We start from the raw sequence: 17,849 nt of genomic DNA, 5'->3' as shown, positions 1-17,849 counted from the left end.
ACAAGCTTTTTACATTTATTCAAAGGCATTATGTGAATGTACTCTGAGCCACAGCCTCCTAAAGTAAAGACATTTGATCATCTAAACCAGACAGAGTCATGTTTTCAGCAGTGTCTGTATCCTCCATATAGACCATGCCATGGTCCACCTAGGGTGAGCAGGTGTCTGACTTTATGTGGGACTACACAGCGCTCAGTCCTTGTTTCCCTGTGCCACACACACATTGAGCCAATGTCCAGTTTTTTTATTGACTCTAGTTTCTGTCGATCGGTAGGCCCACAAAAAAACCCTGTACAGGAAGTAGATTTCATCTCTCTGATAAAAGGAGTTCTAATCCCTGATCCTATGAGTCTGACCCAGTAGATAATATTGATATGATCATATTTATGCCTTTGTTGTTTCACAAAGGGTTAAAAACATTCACAGGTTGGACTGTGGTTCTCCTTTTAGCGTCTCTGCTGGAATTTGAACTGTGAACCTCTTAGATCCAAACTTCTGAACTGCTCATCTCACAGAGGACAAAAGGGAAGAACCCCGAATCTCTTCTTCACCTCACTTTTATACCTGCTCACCCTTTCTCCCCCCTTCCCTCTCTGGACGTCACATCTGCACACTTGGGCCAATCAGGTTGTTGACATTTGATCATCTGATGTCCACCCACACCTCATCTCTCTCTGACTCACAAGATTTAACACAAAGTTTAAACTTTAAAATCACTTCATTACATTTTCTTTGTTATTCTTAACACAGAAAATTCACATTCAAAAACTTAACACAGAATAAAACAGAGTAGCCAGTAGTGGGACATGGTTCCAGCAACTCTGATGGTGACGGCCCGTTTGAAGCTGAAGCTCCGGCACATGAGTCAAAAAATCAACACACTGCTTCAGAAACGCTGTGCTGAGGCTTGGTTTGACTGAACAGAGTCACGTGATCAATGACGCCTGAAGCTTCATTCAGCACGTCACTGCTTCAGTACCTGGTTCAATGATTTATAAGGAAATGAACCATTGGTGGGATTTGTGCCGTGTTTTGGTGATTTTGTGAGAGCGAATCAGTGTGTGACATAATTATAGACATGGAGCCAGGAAGAGAGGACGCTCTGCCTGTTCCTGAATAAAAACCAGTTCATCAGCATTTCTGCTCCCAGGTCTAAAATGTACATAAGAAATATGATGTACACATAATTATAATGATATAACTTATAGTATATTATATATAAACGTACCAGTCTGCTGGTTAATTACATAATCAGGTGGAGGCAGTGACCTCACAGCACAATACTCACAGCTATTATAATATTGTGCTTTACATTGTTATATTTAGTGTATTTTTATTACTAACAAACTACAAGAAGTCACAAGCAGCAGGAGAACACACCATGGCACATGTTTACACAAGAACGTTTTATTCATCTAAATTATTTATTACTAAAATCGACATAACAGAATTTTTTTCACGTAAAACAAATACATGTTCAAAGCACCATATCAGCCCGATATCAGACACAACTGTCACGTGACATTAAAGAGAAGCTGTCAGTTCATCTCTGCAGAGTGGGCAATCATAATGAAGCAGTTCATTACAAGCTGTAGATTCAAGCTGCGCTTCATAGTTTTGTCCACCAGATGTCACCAAACAGGACTGTGTTGAAAAGCTTCGAGTAATGAACCGTTTTTCAATCCAAGCTTCAGAAAGCTTCATTTGGACATCAGAGGCCGTCTGATGTTAACTGGCAGCCCTTTATAGACTGCTGCTACTTTACCCTGAAGCCAAACCACTATCTGGGGTTACATACTGAACTAAGCTACACACACATTTCACACACAATCAAGAGAAATCACAGGTAAGACAATCGTATCCAAAATTCTTGTCTGCAAGCAAAATACAAAACATAAGAACAAGCAAAATATAAGAACGGGTAAATCTGAGGATTATAAACAAACATTCAATAAAACATAACAAACTTTTGTATGAGTTAAATATCAATATTAAAACCACCCAGTCTGTTTATATGGTTAAGTAATGAAGACGACCTTCATATACCCTCTCACACACACACACACACACACACACACACACACACACACACCACACACACGCACGCACACACACACACACACACACACACACACCACACACACATACACACACACACACACACACACACCACACACACACACTGTGTGAAGCTTTGAGAAATGAACGTTTTGTGAACCACTTGGCTGGAAGACTCAACTGCTTCTAGGTGCACATGGAGTAAGGCACTCACACGATCAAAAATGAATGCCTAACCCTGACCCTTACCCTAAACCTAACCATAACCTAATTGTAACCCTGACACTAAAACCAAATTTTGAGTCTCAAAAATGCCTTCAAACATGTGGGGACTGGGATTTTGGTCCCTGTGAGGCCTGTTTGTCCCCACGAGTATAGAAAACTACCAAGTTTTGGTCCTAACGAAGATGTTAATACCAGCTCTGGTAAAAAGCAGCTCTGATATTTAATGCTGAGCATTCAAACTGGGCAAACTTTAAAATGAGATGCCTGACCATCACTCCTGAACCCCAGAAAGTTTACACTCATTTAAAGCCACCTGTTTCATTTGCTGCACGGTTTTGAGCTCCAGCAGGTGAAGGACAATTTTTAAAACCGTTTTCTGGCGTTTAACCTCTTTCACCAAACTAATAAAAACGTAATAAAAGCAGCTGTTTAAGCAGTAAGACTTCAGACAGATACCAACAGGTCGACTTGGGCTGTATTTTTATGCATTCATCAAAGATTCAGTAAAAGGACTCGATGTTACAGTCCCTGACAATGCATTGCTTTAAATGGAGAAAATCTTGAGGGATGGCTGTTATGAGGAAAAGCAGCCCAGAAACTTGACCAGCGGCACACATCGTTGTGTGCCTAAACTTTCATTCTTTTACCCAAGCTAATCTGCCCTTTTTCCTTGGTTAGATTTAAAGAATTTAAAATTCAAAATAGTTAAACTCAAAGGTTTGAGCAAGTCTAGGCATACCTGTAAAAAGAGAACAGTTATTCATACGTTTACGTTATACCTGCATTATTGACACAGTATTGTCACTTCATTGTAATCGTCAATACACGGTTATCATGAAACTCATAACAGCCAACAAACAATCGATCAGTCGACCCTTGTTTTTGTTTACAGTTACTGCATTAATATTATTATTATTATTATATTATCATATTATATTGTTTACACGTGCTTCCTATTTTGTTCCCCTCAGAGAGTCGCGGTGCATCTTGTGCAGCAATAGGATAAAAAATAAAATTCAAGCTGGAATATTTCAAGATGAGGCGCGTGCTGGAGCTGATGACTGACTGGTGAGCTTTAAGGGTTCAGTGATGTTAAAAAAGATTCTTGTTTTAATTAAAGTGATTATCATGGTTGAACAGGTTAGAGCTCATGTCTGATGCAATAACATGTTTCTGTAATGTTAGAGTGACTTTTGAGGTGATAAAATTAAGGACAGGTGGACAATAATCACACACAAGAAACGTCGTTGGGACAAAAAAAAAATCGCACCACTTCTCAGTAAATGGAAGGAAAACTTGACGCACGATTCCAGTAGAGAAAGTAGAGTAGAATCAAATTTCAGCACATCATTCCATTTTCATGTACAGCGAGAACAACTAATACAAATCTCACCGTGTCCGTCTGTGTCGTGTTAGAGATGCTCGTCCATCCGTTTAACATTTAACAACCAGAACATCTGCTGTTTCAGTTTGTCCATGCAGCGCTGCGGTTTAGCTGCAGGCGGCGCTGTTTCACGTCTCAAACGACACTGGGGGGATGAACTGCTGACACCAGTATTTCTTGATGGCTGGCTTTTTTCCCCCTTTTTGATACCACACAAAAAGAAAATGGGAAGTTTTTGTTTAACAGGAGGAAAAGGTGCGTTTATTGGGGACTATTTTTCATGGCGGATTAGTCAACCTGTTACTTTAGGGGCAGCACAGTGATGCATGTGGGAGTGGGTCTGTGTTCATGGTAATAAAGGAACATTTCAGTCGTCTTTGGACAGCGGTGCAGTGCTGTTAGGAGGAAGTTTGTGGCTTTCTGGGTGTCGTACAGCTTAATAAACCTCGTAATGAGGCACACAGGAAGCCTCCTAATCACACACCTGGACCACCTGATGCACTGATAGATATACTGTAATCTTTATAATGAAGCTGAAAGCTTTTTAAGGGGTTCAAAGGTCCAGAAATTCTCACTTCTCATTTTAGCCGCACATAACCAGCCGTGCAGGTGGTGTCAGTATTTTATCCTCCGGCTTCAGGATTTTACCACATCGAGTCGTTTACCTCCGTGTGTTGCTTCATATGTGGCATCATTTCCAGACTGTGACTACAGACAAAGACTGAATCTTTACGAGCTCCTTCAGGCAGATGTAGGTTTTACCTTCTTCTTCTTCTTCTTTTTTTAAAGAAAAAAAAACAATCAGTATTGTATTTATTTCCAAACAGTGTTTTTGAATGACTGAACGATCGCACTGATGAGAGGCAACATGTAGATTTGTGGATGCACTGTTTACAGATGCCTTGGTTACTTGACTTCTGTCAATAAAAATGTGAAGAAAAAATTAATAAAAGAGAATTACAGAAACTGCTGCTTTGTGTTTCTTCTTCTGTCTGCAGTCGTTTATCTGCCGCGTTCCCTCCAGCTGGTTTATCTTAACAGGAATTGAAACACAGAAGAATAACAATTAAAAACAACCCATTGAGCACATGTGGTTTTATACATTTCTTAGATGTTAGATTTCTGTGGTTTGCAGTTCTTTAGATGTTATTCTGGGTTCTTATGTGACCTGGATGAGTCACTGGTAGCTTCTTGGAAAGTTCACCTCTCCGTTGTTCACTGGAGCCCCAAAGCCTTACAAACATCTGCAGACTAATAGATGCCAATAACTTTGTAATTTTTCTCATAAGTGTTCTTGAGCGTCTTTACATCGTGGTGTGATGTTTGTTTTTCTGAGCTTTTAGCCTGCTTCACTTTGACAGACAGGTTCTGTTTGAGTCATTTCTGGATTTCTAACGAAATCATCATTTATAAAACACTTTTTTACTTACTTGGGTTATTTTTATCTAATATTGAAATTAGTTTGATCTTAAAATACAGGCCATATTAAAGAGAAATGGAAACTAGAACTAAATATTATTATCACTGATAATGTATGGGAAGAGATGTGTAAAACAAGGGAACAAGTAGTCAATTATGGAGAGTTTGACTGGAAATTTAAAATTTAGATTTTTTAATACACCTCTTGTTATCTCCTCATATTGTAAGGAACCCAATGCAGAACTATGTTGGAGAAAATGTGGGGGAATAGGAGACGATTCACATATCTTTTGGGACTGTCCAATAATTCAAGGCTTCTGGATAAGAATCAAAGAAGAAACAGAGAAAATCCTACAAGTAAATCCTGCACTGAACCCACCATATTTCTCTTGGGAGTTATACCTAGAGAGAGGTACACCATAGATGAAAAATATATACTGATAGCTAAGAAAAGGATAACTGTGAAATGGAAACAAACAAACTCACCATCCATAACTCAATGGAAACAGAGACTGAAAAGAGTTCATACAATGGAAAGAATGACAGCAAGCCTGCAACTGAAGGTGGAGATCTTCCACTAGAGATGGATGTGTGGCCAGATACTTGGGTGAATGAACACGAACTTTGGAACATTGTAATATAAAGCTATAAATCTCCCCTACGACATATCATTAGATTAATCGTGGTCTGTTTTTTTCCCCCTCTCTCTCTTAAATGGTCTTATGTCAGAGAATGTTAATATGTTGCTTGTTTGTTTGGTTATTGACACAAAAATTACTAAATAAAAAGTCCCTCCCCCAAAAATTAGTTTGATCTTATTTAATGAATAAAAACTACATTAAATTAAACAAAGGTTGAGCTGTATTTATGGATGCAGCATGCTTAGCAACAAAAAACAAACTAAAATTTAATCTAATCTAAACCCAAACTGAGATAAAAATAAAACATTTCAAGACTTTGAACTTGGAAAACTAAACTAAAAATAGGGGGTAAATCTTTATTTTTAGTGATCTCTCTGCTGATTTTCATAAATGTTCCCTCTGACATTTGGCCTCCATATAACAATAATAATTTAAAAGCCTAAAAGTAACTGAAACTACTAAAAACTACACTGAAAGAAGAAAATTCACTCTGGAGACTAACTGACACTAAACTGACCTTAAAAAGTCAAAATGGAATGAAAAATAAAAACTAGAAAATTCAAAACTAATAACTCTAGTAAAAGGTCACCTCCATCTTTTATCTACAGTCCATGTATTCAGTAGCATGTCTTCTTTAAAAATAAGGGTTAATCTTTATTTAATTCAATAAATGTAATTAATATATTACACACAATTAAAATAAAAGTCCCCCATTCAGAGTCTGTTCACCTTAATTAAGACTAGTAATTAGGTTTAAGAAAAAATAGAGATGAAAAAGGTTTTTTAAAGGAATATTTTTTTAATAAACAGCTGACATTACCTGAAACAAACTGATATTTTCACATTTTATTTATTCATAAGGCTAATTTATGTCCAAGTTCTTATTCTGTTGATCTCTTTAAGGTCGACGTTTGACATAAACAATTAAACAAAACCACATAACCTTTAACATTTTAATGATTCTGTTATACAGACGGGCTTTTCTTTAAAAAAGAAAAAAAGAATAAACATCCACTGAGCTTGCAAAGCATGCATGAAGATATGTACATTTGCATTAGAACGTTTCCCCGCCCGTCACAGCAGCTTTCGAGAGCAGCGTCCCTTCTGTTCAGTGCACTAAACCCAAATCTCCGAGTGTACATGCTGCACGTTTATGGCTCGTTTTCTTTAACACACAATCCTTCACTCTCGTTTCAAAACAAACAGTATCGTTCACATCTCTATATGTTACCTTAATATTCTTTCATGCACATTTTTAAGACATTGAAGTAATCATAAACATCTCTAAGAGTTTGACTTTCTCTTCCTGCTACAGTCTGGTCTGCAGGCTCAATACTGGCTGAACAATCCTTTCTGTGGCATCCATGAGCTTATTTTCCTTTGCAGTGACTCAACCGAAGCACAAGAAAATGATCACAGAATTATAAGTAAACATTATGCTGGAAATAAGACATTAACACTCTGTTTTTTAATTGAAAGTGTAAATATATATTTTTTAAGTTTTAAAATGAATGTAATGCTTTGAATGATGGATGGATACTGATAAGGATGTAATGATTTATTTCTGATAAATCTCTTGTAAGGTCTCGAGTTCCTTAAAGGTGGAGAAACAAAACTCATACAGTAACCAGAGTTCATGACACTGAAACTTTTAAGTGGCACTTTCCCGGTCGCGGTGTACGTGCAGAAGGCTGATATCAGAACGTGAGCTGCATTTGTGGATATGAACAAATACAAACTAAAATGGCTGAAGGTGTAAGGCAGAAGTTTCCCCCTCAGTAGCACAACGCTGGAGGACCCAAAAATCCCTCCATGTTCAGGATCGGAGATCCTGTGGAGAAAAAAACAGCACATCAGACTAATACTGTGGATACGAATCCTGACTGACGTCGGTCATTACGTATTCTTACCTGTTAAGTCACTTGTGTAATGAGCCCTTTTTCAGCTTCGTGTTTATCATCCAGCTCCTCGTCAGAGTCTGAACACGAAAGGGAAATCGGTCAGCGTTTTTATAGAAACACCACAGAAAATGTAGGATGATAAAAGAACGGTGGAGCCAGGATTTTAACTGCCAACCTTCAGATTAGAAGACGACCCCTCTGAACCCGGACGGCTCAGGTATTCATGCCAACTAAATGTATTATCCTTAAAGACATTAATGGCATCTACAACTGCTTAATAGCAGATGATGCCCTTCGCTCTTATTTTGAAAATCCAGCCACTGATAACCAGCCTGACAATTCCCGTCTTGTCAGGTTTCATCATTTTTAAATTTTCTTGTTTATTGACCTGTGTGAAACATCTGAGGCGCGCTTGTCTTAATCGTCTGCAGGAGGCTGCAGGTTCAAAGCAGCTGCAGGAGGCTGGTGTGAGAATAAACCTTCACTTTTAATTCTTCACATTTTACAGAAACGGGAATTATTTTTGTATTTTGTGTTATCGACTGCAGCTCTGCTTCTGCTCTGGAGAGTGTCTGTGTCTGCAAAGGATGGGCCCACCCATTGTAGGGAAGGCTCACTGCAGAGGCAGCTGAGTAATTGAATTATTTTCTAAGCAATAAGATGTCTGCAGATGAAAAAGCTCCTTTCACTGTGCAGTGAAACAAATACTGAAGGAGCTACGCCACTCATTGCTGGGTGTGAAGTGCAAAGCTGGAAATCTAAAAACTATAATAATAATAATAATAATCACAATAATAATAATAATAATAATAATGACAATAATAATAATAATAATAATAATAATAATAATAATAATAATAATAATGACAATAACATGAACTGTATATCTTCATATTTTGTGTCTGTGCGCTCATTTAAATGGGAATGAAGAGTCAGAATCATCAGACTGAGCAGTCTGAAGGAGCGACAGCTGAAGCGAGTGTGTCGGGTGTGTTTGGGTTTGTCTGATGTCAGTGGGAGGAAACAGACCTGCCAAAGACTCTGGCGGAGAGTAGAACTGCCCATCAGATAAAGGACCTGGACCCAGGAGAGGAGCCCTACTTGTATCTATGATGGACTGATGTCCTGAAACACAGAAGGATGAAGGAAGCAGGAATAACTGCATCAGCAGGACATCAATGAGGTTAGAATAACATAACAGTGGTGAAATAACTTTCATTTATCAGGTGAGTAAACACATTTGCAGATTTTGTTCATAGCATATAATTATTAATAATTACCTGTGAAATAGCAACAGGAAGCTGATGCATTACACTTTTTACTCTAACAGTATAATAAATAATTATAATATTAACTTCTTATCCCATGATCTTTTATTTTAAATAAAACAACTGAATAAAATTACTCAGTATGTAGCTTTGAATGTTCACCAGCAGGTGGCAGTGTATCACCAGAGCGCCTGCTGCTGCTCTTTATCGTTTTCTTGTTTCTTTTTCATTCTCCACTCAGAGGCTCTTGAGTCATAGTACTTGTTTTTTCACATTCTTTTGCTAACTTAAAGGAAGGTTTTAAAAGGAGCCTGTAAGGTAAACGATCTGTTGACAGAGATCACAGCAGTGACAGCAGCAGTACTGCAACAGTAATGAAGGTGCCTTTTTTATTATTAGCTCAATTGAGACTCACTGTTTTCGTCTTCGATCTCCTGAGGCAGGACCTTGAAGTCGAGCAGCCACGTTTCTATCCAGGCCAGAACGAAGGAGATGATGGGCAGCAGGTACCCAAAGGCCCCCTGACTCAGCAGCTACACAAGAAACACACACGTCCCAATATGAATACGTAATTCTACACAAAGCATACAAAATCTGACCATTTAAAATTTAGAAGCTGCGAAAACAAATATTTATTATTGTTAAGCAGCAGCAATTACAGGTTTTCCTGTACAGGAAGTTTGCTTCACTTCCTTAAATCCTCATACATGTTTGCATCGCCATCGGGGAATATGGAGCAAAGACTGCAGAGGAAAATTAACTCCAACAACAAACTGTCCTCTAAGAGGTTTTTGTGTGTGGACATTGACACCAATACTAAAATAAATAAAGATATTATTAGAAGTAAAAAACTAAAGTCAGTGCAACATTTTTGTTACAAATAATGAAAATATTAGATGTTGTCAGGTTTCTTAGATCAAAGCTTTAAGTACCACCCTGTTTTCTGAGGTGCTGTTAAGGTGTGTGTGTGTGTGTGTGTGTGTGTGTGTGTGTGTGTGTGTGTGTGTGTGTGTGTGTGTGTGTGTGTACACCCAGGAGTGCAGACAGTTAGGAATTGTAAAGCTTTTTCTTACCTTCGACAAAATGACTTTAGCAATCAGGAAAGCACAGCTGACTGCAGTGGTGATCTGCACAAAGACAGAAAACATCAGAAATGCTCATGCTGTTATTTTTGCTAATATTTTAAACAGAACCCCTTTGACCTGAAAACATCCTCATGTTAATGGTCTTTAACTCTCTGAATATACTGAATATAATGAAGTGAAATGGAAAATCACAGAATCAGCCTGTAACAAACACTGATGCCCCCTGATGACATATTTAATGCACAGAAACAAGAATTAGTGCATCCTCCTGCCAGACACTTCACTGTGCACCCAACAATGTGAGCTCTTGCTGGGCAGCGCCCTCTGCTGGCGTAATTACAGAAGCACTGTTGTGGCGTACAGCCTTAAAACCTACCGCGATGGCCCACCAGTGACGAAGCTTGCAGACAGCGTAGGCCAGGATGAGGACGGCAAACCTGAAAACTGCCAGCAGCTGAGGGAGGGGAGGAAGGTGAAGGTGGCACAGAAGGAGGAGGGAAACAAAAAGGAAGGAAAAAATAGTGAAAAAAAAACCCCCACATAAAATAAAAGATATAAAGTTGATCATTTAAAGCAAAAGAAAGAACCTTACAAAGATGTCGAAGAAGGAGGCGTGGTAGTCGTAGTGCAGGACTTCTTGTTCCAGCCGATTCTGAATGCCGCCGTTCACCTGACAAACACAAACAGCTCATCATGACAAATACTCTGAATGTTAAAGTTAACCCTGACACGACTGAGGCTAAAATGACCTGAGTGAGGCAGTTATATTCTTTGTTACTAGAGGAATATTTTATGTAAGTTTATTCCATCTAAAATAACAATCACAAGTTTTAATACAACACAAAAACATGAGAAGTTGTAGGATTCCATTAAACATTTGGGGTTAGGGCTGTGCGATGACCAAAATCTCATATCCTCATGTAAGACATTTCTCATCCTGATAACGATGTACATGACAAAAAAGGGCTTTTTATGTAAACTCTGCGAATCTTGAGTGAATGATGAAGAACAAACCATAACGAGGGGCAGGGCTACTACACTGCATTGTGTCCATCAGGTAAAAAAAAAAGAAACCTGTTGGCTAATCTACACCATATCAATAACAGCTTCCTTAAGGTTTTAAAATGCACTGCAGCTGCATTTTAAAACATATCTACAAGCAATGCCAAAGAAACACACAGGTATGAGTACAGAGGTACTATGAAGGTAGCTCACTTCTTACTGGAGTATATCACCATAGTGACTTAAACTGTAGAGCAAAGCTGCTTCAGAGCAGGTTGTGTTTGAGATTACGGATCAACAAGTATGAAATCACCACTTAGCTACCAATCAGTTCTCTGGAAAACTGCTTTACAACAAGTACCTGAAAGATCCCTTTGGACTGCTGTGCCATGGATAGTGGGAGGATCTTTCCATTGATGAGCATCAGTAGTCTAATCAGTTTACATTCTTAAATTCAACTTCATTCTTTGACTTTTCCCATTTGTCTGCAGAACAATTTCACAACATTTTGAATTCCTCTATAAACATTAATCTCGTTTTTTTCTTTTGTCTGCAACGCTTGTCCCTAGCATGTCCTCGTCCATGAAAGCATTTAATCTTATCTGAGCAATTCCTCTTGGTCTCCTGTATCACTGCTCATCATTCGACATGCTTTTCCCAGTATATCCACGCCCATTTTTGTATTTATGCTTGTATTTTCTCCCAGACTGGTAAACATCAACAGAGCTCAGCAAAAGAACTTTTAGTTCCTATTTCAACTTTATTAATACAAGTGTTTAACCTTTTCATGTTTATAGTTTTATCTTTCTTTGTAAAGTCAGCTGTTCTGCTGCTCTGTATGTGATTGGTCAGATGCCCCCAACGCCACCCCTTTCATGTAAACAGGCTAGTAGCTAAAATGGGAAACCCTGGTTTACCTTATAGAGTTGATAACTAGCGTCATGTGATCACTTAGTCTGATTGACAATGTTGGGATAAGTTAATCAAGATAACAGAAAGATATCTTCAGTATGATGAACAATGAATTTAACTCCTAAATGTGACTTCCTAACACAGAATGTGATGACGTCATACGCTTTGTACTTTGATGTGTGGTGATTGGAAGTGTCTGTGTGGTGCAGCCTGGACAGACCAGACCAGCTGCACCACACAGACACTTCAAGAGAATGATTGTTATGAAACTTTCATACAAATTGAGGGAAAATGGAGAGTTGTTGCCTATGAACTGCAGGAACAAAATGGTCACAGAGCAGTGTTCACTGATCTGGTTGCCTTCATAATAAAACAGGTGAAAGTAGCATAAGATCCAGTGTTTGGCAACATCCAAGACTCACAATCTGGAAGCAGCTTTAAAGTTTCAAGTTCCACCAAGCAAAGAAAAAAGGGAAGTAGTTTTGCCACTAATGTCAGTACGGTTCCAGGAGTCAAAACTCAATCAACTGGAAGCAGAACAAATTCCACTGTTCTGCATAGTTGTTTGTTTTGTTCACACAGCAATCATTTACTAGAGAATTGTAAGCAGTTTAAAGCTAAAATGCATCGAGATAAGTTGACTTTTATCAAGGAAAGGGGAATTTGTTTTGGTTGTTTAAAAGTTGGTCACATAAGCAAAGACTGTAGGAGTCGTTTGAGACACAGCAGCTGAGCAAATGATCATTTCATGCTGAAGACATCCTCAGACAGAATTAAACACATACATAAACACAGCCTGGTGCCAATAACACAGCTAATGACACTGCTGTATCACTGGCTTTACTGATTAAAGACCATATCTGAAGGAAATCTTTGAACACAACAGAAAGTGACCTTTTAAACCTGCGACACTGATGCTGCATTCAAGGACCATTAAAAACATTTTAAAGGACTTAAGAACATGAAGAAAATGTGACTTGTTTCTCTGTAACGAAGCTGTTTTAGTGAAGAAAGTTGAAAGGTCACAGAGCGACTGCTGAATCTTCTGCTCTAAACATGAACTCTGAACTTTGTGATGCTTCAGGAGGAAAACTGCTTCAGTTATTCTCTCAGATTAGTTTCATATTTTCTGCATCAGATTTGAGTGAGATCCTGGAATGAAGACAGAAGAAAAGACTTTGTTCAAAGTTTGATTTATAGTCAAACCTTCCAGTTTATTCACACAATAAAACATCAACACAATATATGAATTCATTCATTAAAATCACAGTTTTTCCTCATTTGTTTGATGATTTTGACAAAAACAAACACAAACACACACACATGGTCGGCCATACTCATGAAGAGAAATGTCGACATTTTTCAATACAAATATTCCAGAAACATTTAGAGGATAGAGAAGTTTACATTTTCATGTGGAGAAATATTTTAGTAAATCAAAATGATGATGAGCAGTGATAGCCTCCATAAACAGTCACAGGAAAGATCTCCTTTAAAAACTCAGAAACATCAAGAGAACAACTAGAAGATGTGGAGGTACCACCCATAATGTTTGACTGACAGCTGATCTCTGTGCAGAAATGATGGAGAGAAAATAAAATGAAACTAAAACACAGATTTAAACCCACAATATGAAAGACTTCAGTCTATTTCACTTTAATCAACTCAGCAGTGGTTTCATAATTATAAAGCCAAAGTCCAGCATAGAGCGGCTGAGTGAATGTGGTCTGGACTCTGTGGAGGAGAGTCATGGTTTCAGAGACGCTGTAGAAGGACAAAATACCTGCTCTGTGATCCAGGTACACTCCTACTCTGGAGGAACGAGGACCTGAGACACGAGTTTGGATGTTGTTGTACCAAAATGTAAAACTGTTGTTGTACTGAAATGTAAACTTATTGTTGTTACAATTTAATGCCCAAGATTTGTCATTACGTCCAAAAACACATTCATTACCATCTCCTTTTCTGCTGATATTCTTGTATGCGACTGCTACATAAACTCCCCCTCTCCACTCCACCTCCCAGTAACAACGTCCAGTCAGACTCTCTCTACTCAGGACCTGCCACGGTCCAGTGAATCTGTCTGGATGATCAGAATAAGACTGTTGTTGACTCATTACTGTAGCTTTTCTGTTCCCCTCTGATAATAACAGCAGTTTGTTTGCTGTGTTTGGATCCAGTGTGATTTCACATGAATATTTTAAGAATCCAGCTCTGGTCTTTGGCTCTGGTGGATCTGACAGTAAAACATCCACTTCAGTGACTGTCAGTGAGATGTTTGTCCATTCCTCTCTCAGAATGTCCTGTAGTTTATCTCTGACCTCTGACACAGCTGCTGTCACATCCTCAAAGTAGCTCAGAGGACGGATATTGATGCTGGATGAGTCTGTAGACTCACTGAGTGCTGACAGTGAGGGGTAGTTGTGTAGAAACTGGATGTGATCCTCTGTGTGTGAGAGCTGCTTCAGCTCAGCATCTTTCCTCTTCAGCTCAGTGATCTCCTGCTCCAGCTTCTCCTCAAGCTCTTTGACTCGACTCACTTCAGTTTCCTGCTGGGATCTGATCTGCTGCTTCACATCAGAGCTTCTTTTCTGGATGAGATGGATCAGCTCAGTGAAGATCTTCTCACTGTGCTCCACTGTTTGATCAGCAGACTGATTGATGGCCTCCACCTCCTGTTGAAGCAGCTTCACATCTTTCTCTCTGTCCTGGATTCTCTGCTGGATGTTTTGTCGACTCACCTCCAGCTCTCTCTGCCTCTCAGTCCTTTCTGCTGCAGCTGAGACTGTGTCGTGGCCTTTATGTTCATCCACAGGGCAGAGATAACAGATACTCTGCTGATCAGTACGGCAGAACATCTTCATCACCTCATCATGACGAGAGCAGATGTTCTCCTGGAGCTTCTTGGAGGGCTCCACCAGCTTGTGTTTCTTAAATGTAGGTATATCATAATGAGTCTGAAGGTGTTTCTCACAATAAGATGCCAGACAGAATAAACAGGACTTGAATGCTTTCATTTTTCTTCCAGTGCAGACATCACAGGCCACATCTTCAGGTCCAGCATAGCAGTGATCAGCAGGAGCAGCTTGGAGTCCAGTCTTCTTCAGCTCCTCCACTAAATCTGCTAACATGGTGTTTTTCACCAGGACAGGCCTCGCTGTGAAAGTCTGTCTGCACTGAGGGCAGCTGTAGGTTTTCTTCTTTTCCTCTTCATCCCAGAAGCTTTTAATACAGTTCATGCAGTAGCTGTGTCCACAGGGAATAGTCACCGGATCCTTCAGTAGATCCAAACAGACTGAACAGCAGAATTTTGTTTGGTCCATTTGATTCATGTGCTGTGCCGTTTCACCGTCTCTCAGTGACTGTCAGACAGTTTCACTTCCTCTGAACAGAAACAACCTCTGTGCTCTGAAGGGAAACAGATCTCTGCTCTTGTTCACCTCCTACAGGAAATGAGGCTCACCAGCAACTGCATTTACACCATGTTGTTTAGACCCATCCTGATACAGACACATCTGTGAAGGGAGGCGCTAAAGAAATATCCTGGCAGTGACAAGAGTGAGGGTGTGGTCTGTTTATTACAAAGTATTAGAGCCTCCTTAAGATAAAACTACTTATTTTCAGGTTAAAGTTCACATCTTTTTTCCAGGAAATCGTTGAAAAATATGGAGATTACAGTTGTTGGTTCAAGATAAACTACCACAGCTTCTGTACCCTCAACAAAATGCTTTGTATAGATGAGTTAATGAAAGAGTACTTCACGATCTATTTTAGTTATAAGAAAATCATTTTTCTTTCGCCAGATGAACATGTGAAGAGTTTAAAATAGCTTCTTTCAAAATACAATATTGAAAATAATCAGAGAAAAACAGTCACCTTCAAGAAATTTTTCATTATGTTTGTATTTGTTAACCTGTCATTTAAACATTCTTGTTGAATTATAGCAGTTTGAGGTAATGCTATTACACATGCGAACACTAGAGGGCATACAGCGCACTGGTGGTATCGAGCAGTGTTTTGGGACACAGAGGAAGAATAAACCTTCCTGTTGTGAAGATAACAGCAGCTCTATCTGTGTGCCTTCTCTATTCTTTACCACAGCACCACACGCTGTTGGCACAGGAAACCAGTTGCATCTGGTCAAAAGGAAAAAAAACAAAACAATCTTGGCTGACAATGCACAGATTCAAGGATAACCATGGTTACACCCTTGTGGATTACAGAGGATGTATTTTGTATCACAAGACAGGATAAGACGGCTGATCAGTTTGTTTCACTAACTTATCTAAACCTGGCATTTTGTAGAGGGTCACAGTGTCACAGTGCCTTCGCCCTGCAACTCCCTCGTTCCCCAAGTCTGTCTCATTGTTGATGACCTGTTTGCCACAGACCAAGTATTTCCTGTTTGCAAATAAAGTTTGTGAAAATCAAGAGAGTGCTTCGCATTGTGTCTGCATCTGGGTTCACGTTCACGCAAAATGATCAATACTTTGTTTTGTCCTGTCTGGCACTGTAGCAATCAGAATTATTGTCTGAAGGACGAGAAAAATGCCGAACAGATTTACTTTCCCAAGTGGGCCTTTTGCTATACTGGTCCACTTGATTGTCATAGTTTGTTTGATCTTTATTAGTTATTTTTATTCTAAATTATTGTAATCAGGCCAGACTGGACTCAGGGACGGGAAAGAAAACAAGAAGAAAAGTTAGAAAGAAAGTTAACAGAAGGAGAGGGAAAGAAAAACACCTGGAGCTAAGGGGTAAAACAATCACATGGGTGCTGCTGTTTGACTGAGGAAGAATAAAGTAGTTGTGGTAAGCCAATCACATGACCACTTTAAGACAAAGCAACAAGGTGATACATACCAGTTTTTAAATTGTGTTGATAGGCCGCGTAAAACCAGAATCATGATAAACAATAGATACGCCTGTTTTTTCCTGAATAGTTTTGTCACGTTTACTGTCTAAGGACAGCGCAGCGAGCACTCTCTGCTTATGAGCAAACAAAAAACAGCCTGGTCGTGTTGCTGTAAAATTGCATCATGTCGACCAATCAAAAATGATATGGCAACATGACGTTTGGTTGTTTAGGAAGAGGGGGAAGATTTAAGAGTGACGGTGAGAGGGAGTGAGAGAGAGATAGAGTTTTGAGATGTGAGAGATTTGTGACGTGTAGCGTGTTTGGATTGTAGTAATGTTGTAGTGTGTAGTGTTGTGGATAGTTTTGTGTTGTGTGTCAGAACAATGAGGCGACTGCTGTCTCCAGGTAGAAACAGGAGTGATACACCTGCTGCTGTCAGACCTGCAGGTATCAGGCTGTGATGTTTCCTTTATAGTGGACAGAAATGATTTTTTTGGAGTGGCACAAATAATTTGTGTGGCATCTTACTGAATGCAGAACAGCTGATTGTTCTGTAAATAGTCTGAAATGGTTATTTTTAAAAAAAAGGTAAAATGTAAATGGCTGCAAATAACTTTGTCGTTTGCAAAACTTGTGCATAAGATTTTAAAATTGACAATTGCATTTAATGTCATGAAAGTTATGAATTGTGAAATATGATTCAATAAACATGTTGTTACAGTAAAAAAATAAAACCTTTTCTACTCAGATTTTATCTTTTCTGTCTGATTTTAGATCAATTGTGCTCATACGGTTTGTCAAAACGAAAACATAACTGTAAATTCAGACATGTGAGGTTGTGCTGAAAAGAATGAAACCAAACAAGGCAAAGCAAAAAGTTTTTAAAGGTAAAATGTGGAGGGAAAATCAAAAGTAGTAAAAAATGGCCAATTAAACCCTGGACCCCAGAGGGTTAAACTTTTTTTTTAAAGTAACACAATAGTTACTTTTCAAGTAATTAATTATTTTTAGAATATTGTAACTCCGTTACTAACTCAGTTACTTTTTTGAAGAAGTAACTAGTAACTACAATTAATTATTTTTTCAAAGTAACTTT

The 17,849-nt window shown here is 38.8% G+C and overlaps 2 protein-coding genes across 2 annotated transcripts; both read right to left on the bottom strand.

Moving 5' to 3' along the window:
- Positions 1–6,558: 6,558 nt before the first annotated feature.
- Positions 6,559–11,219, bottom strand: LOC120744874 (STARD3 N-terminal-like protein). The gene is made up of 8 exons (XM_040049466.1): positions 11,204–11,219; positions 10,574–10,668; positions 10,358–10,435; positions 9,970–10,023; positions 9,312–9,429; positions 8,658–8,753; positions 7,638–7,705; positions 6,559–7,558 (listed from the first exon to the last, which is right to left on the bottom strand). The coding sequence occupies exons 1-7, from the start codon at positions 11,217–11,219 to the stop codon at positions 7,641–7,643; spliced, it is 522 nt and encodes a 173-aa protein (XP_039905400.1). The 3' UTR covers positions 6,559–7,558; positions 7,638–7,640.
- Positions 11,220–13,420: 2,201 nt separating this feature from the next.
- On the bottom strand, positions 13,421–15,218 carry LOC120744758 (tripartite motif-containing protein 16-like). The gene has a single exon (XM_040049298.1). The coding sequence runs from the start codon at positions 15,216–15,218 to the stop codon at positions 13,542–13,544; it is 1,677 nt and encodes a 558-aa protein (XP_039905232.1). The 3' UTR covers positions 13,421–13,541.
- Between the last annotated feature and the right edge of the window lie 2,631 nt (positions 15,219–17,849).

This window comes from Simochromis diagramma, unplaced genomic scaffold (assembly GCF_900408965.1).
Source record: "Simochromis diagramma unplaced genomic scaffold, fSimDia1.1 OVJJ01000355.1, whole genome shotgun sequence".
NCBI classification, from domain to species: domain Eukaryota; kingdom Metazoa; phylum Chordata; class Actinopteri; order Cichliformes; family Cichlidae; genus Simochromis; species Simochromis diagramma.
Note: the sequence above shows the minus strand (reverse complement) of the source record. Positions and strands in the feature narration are given on the sequence as shown.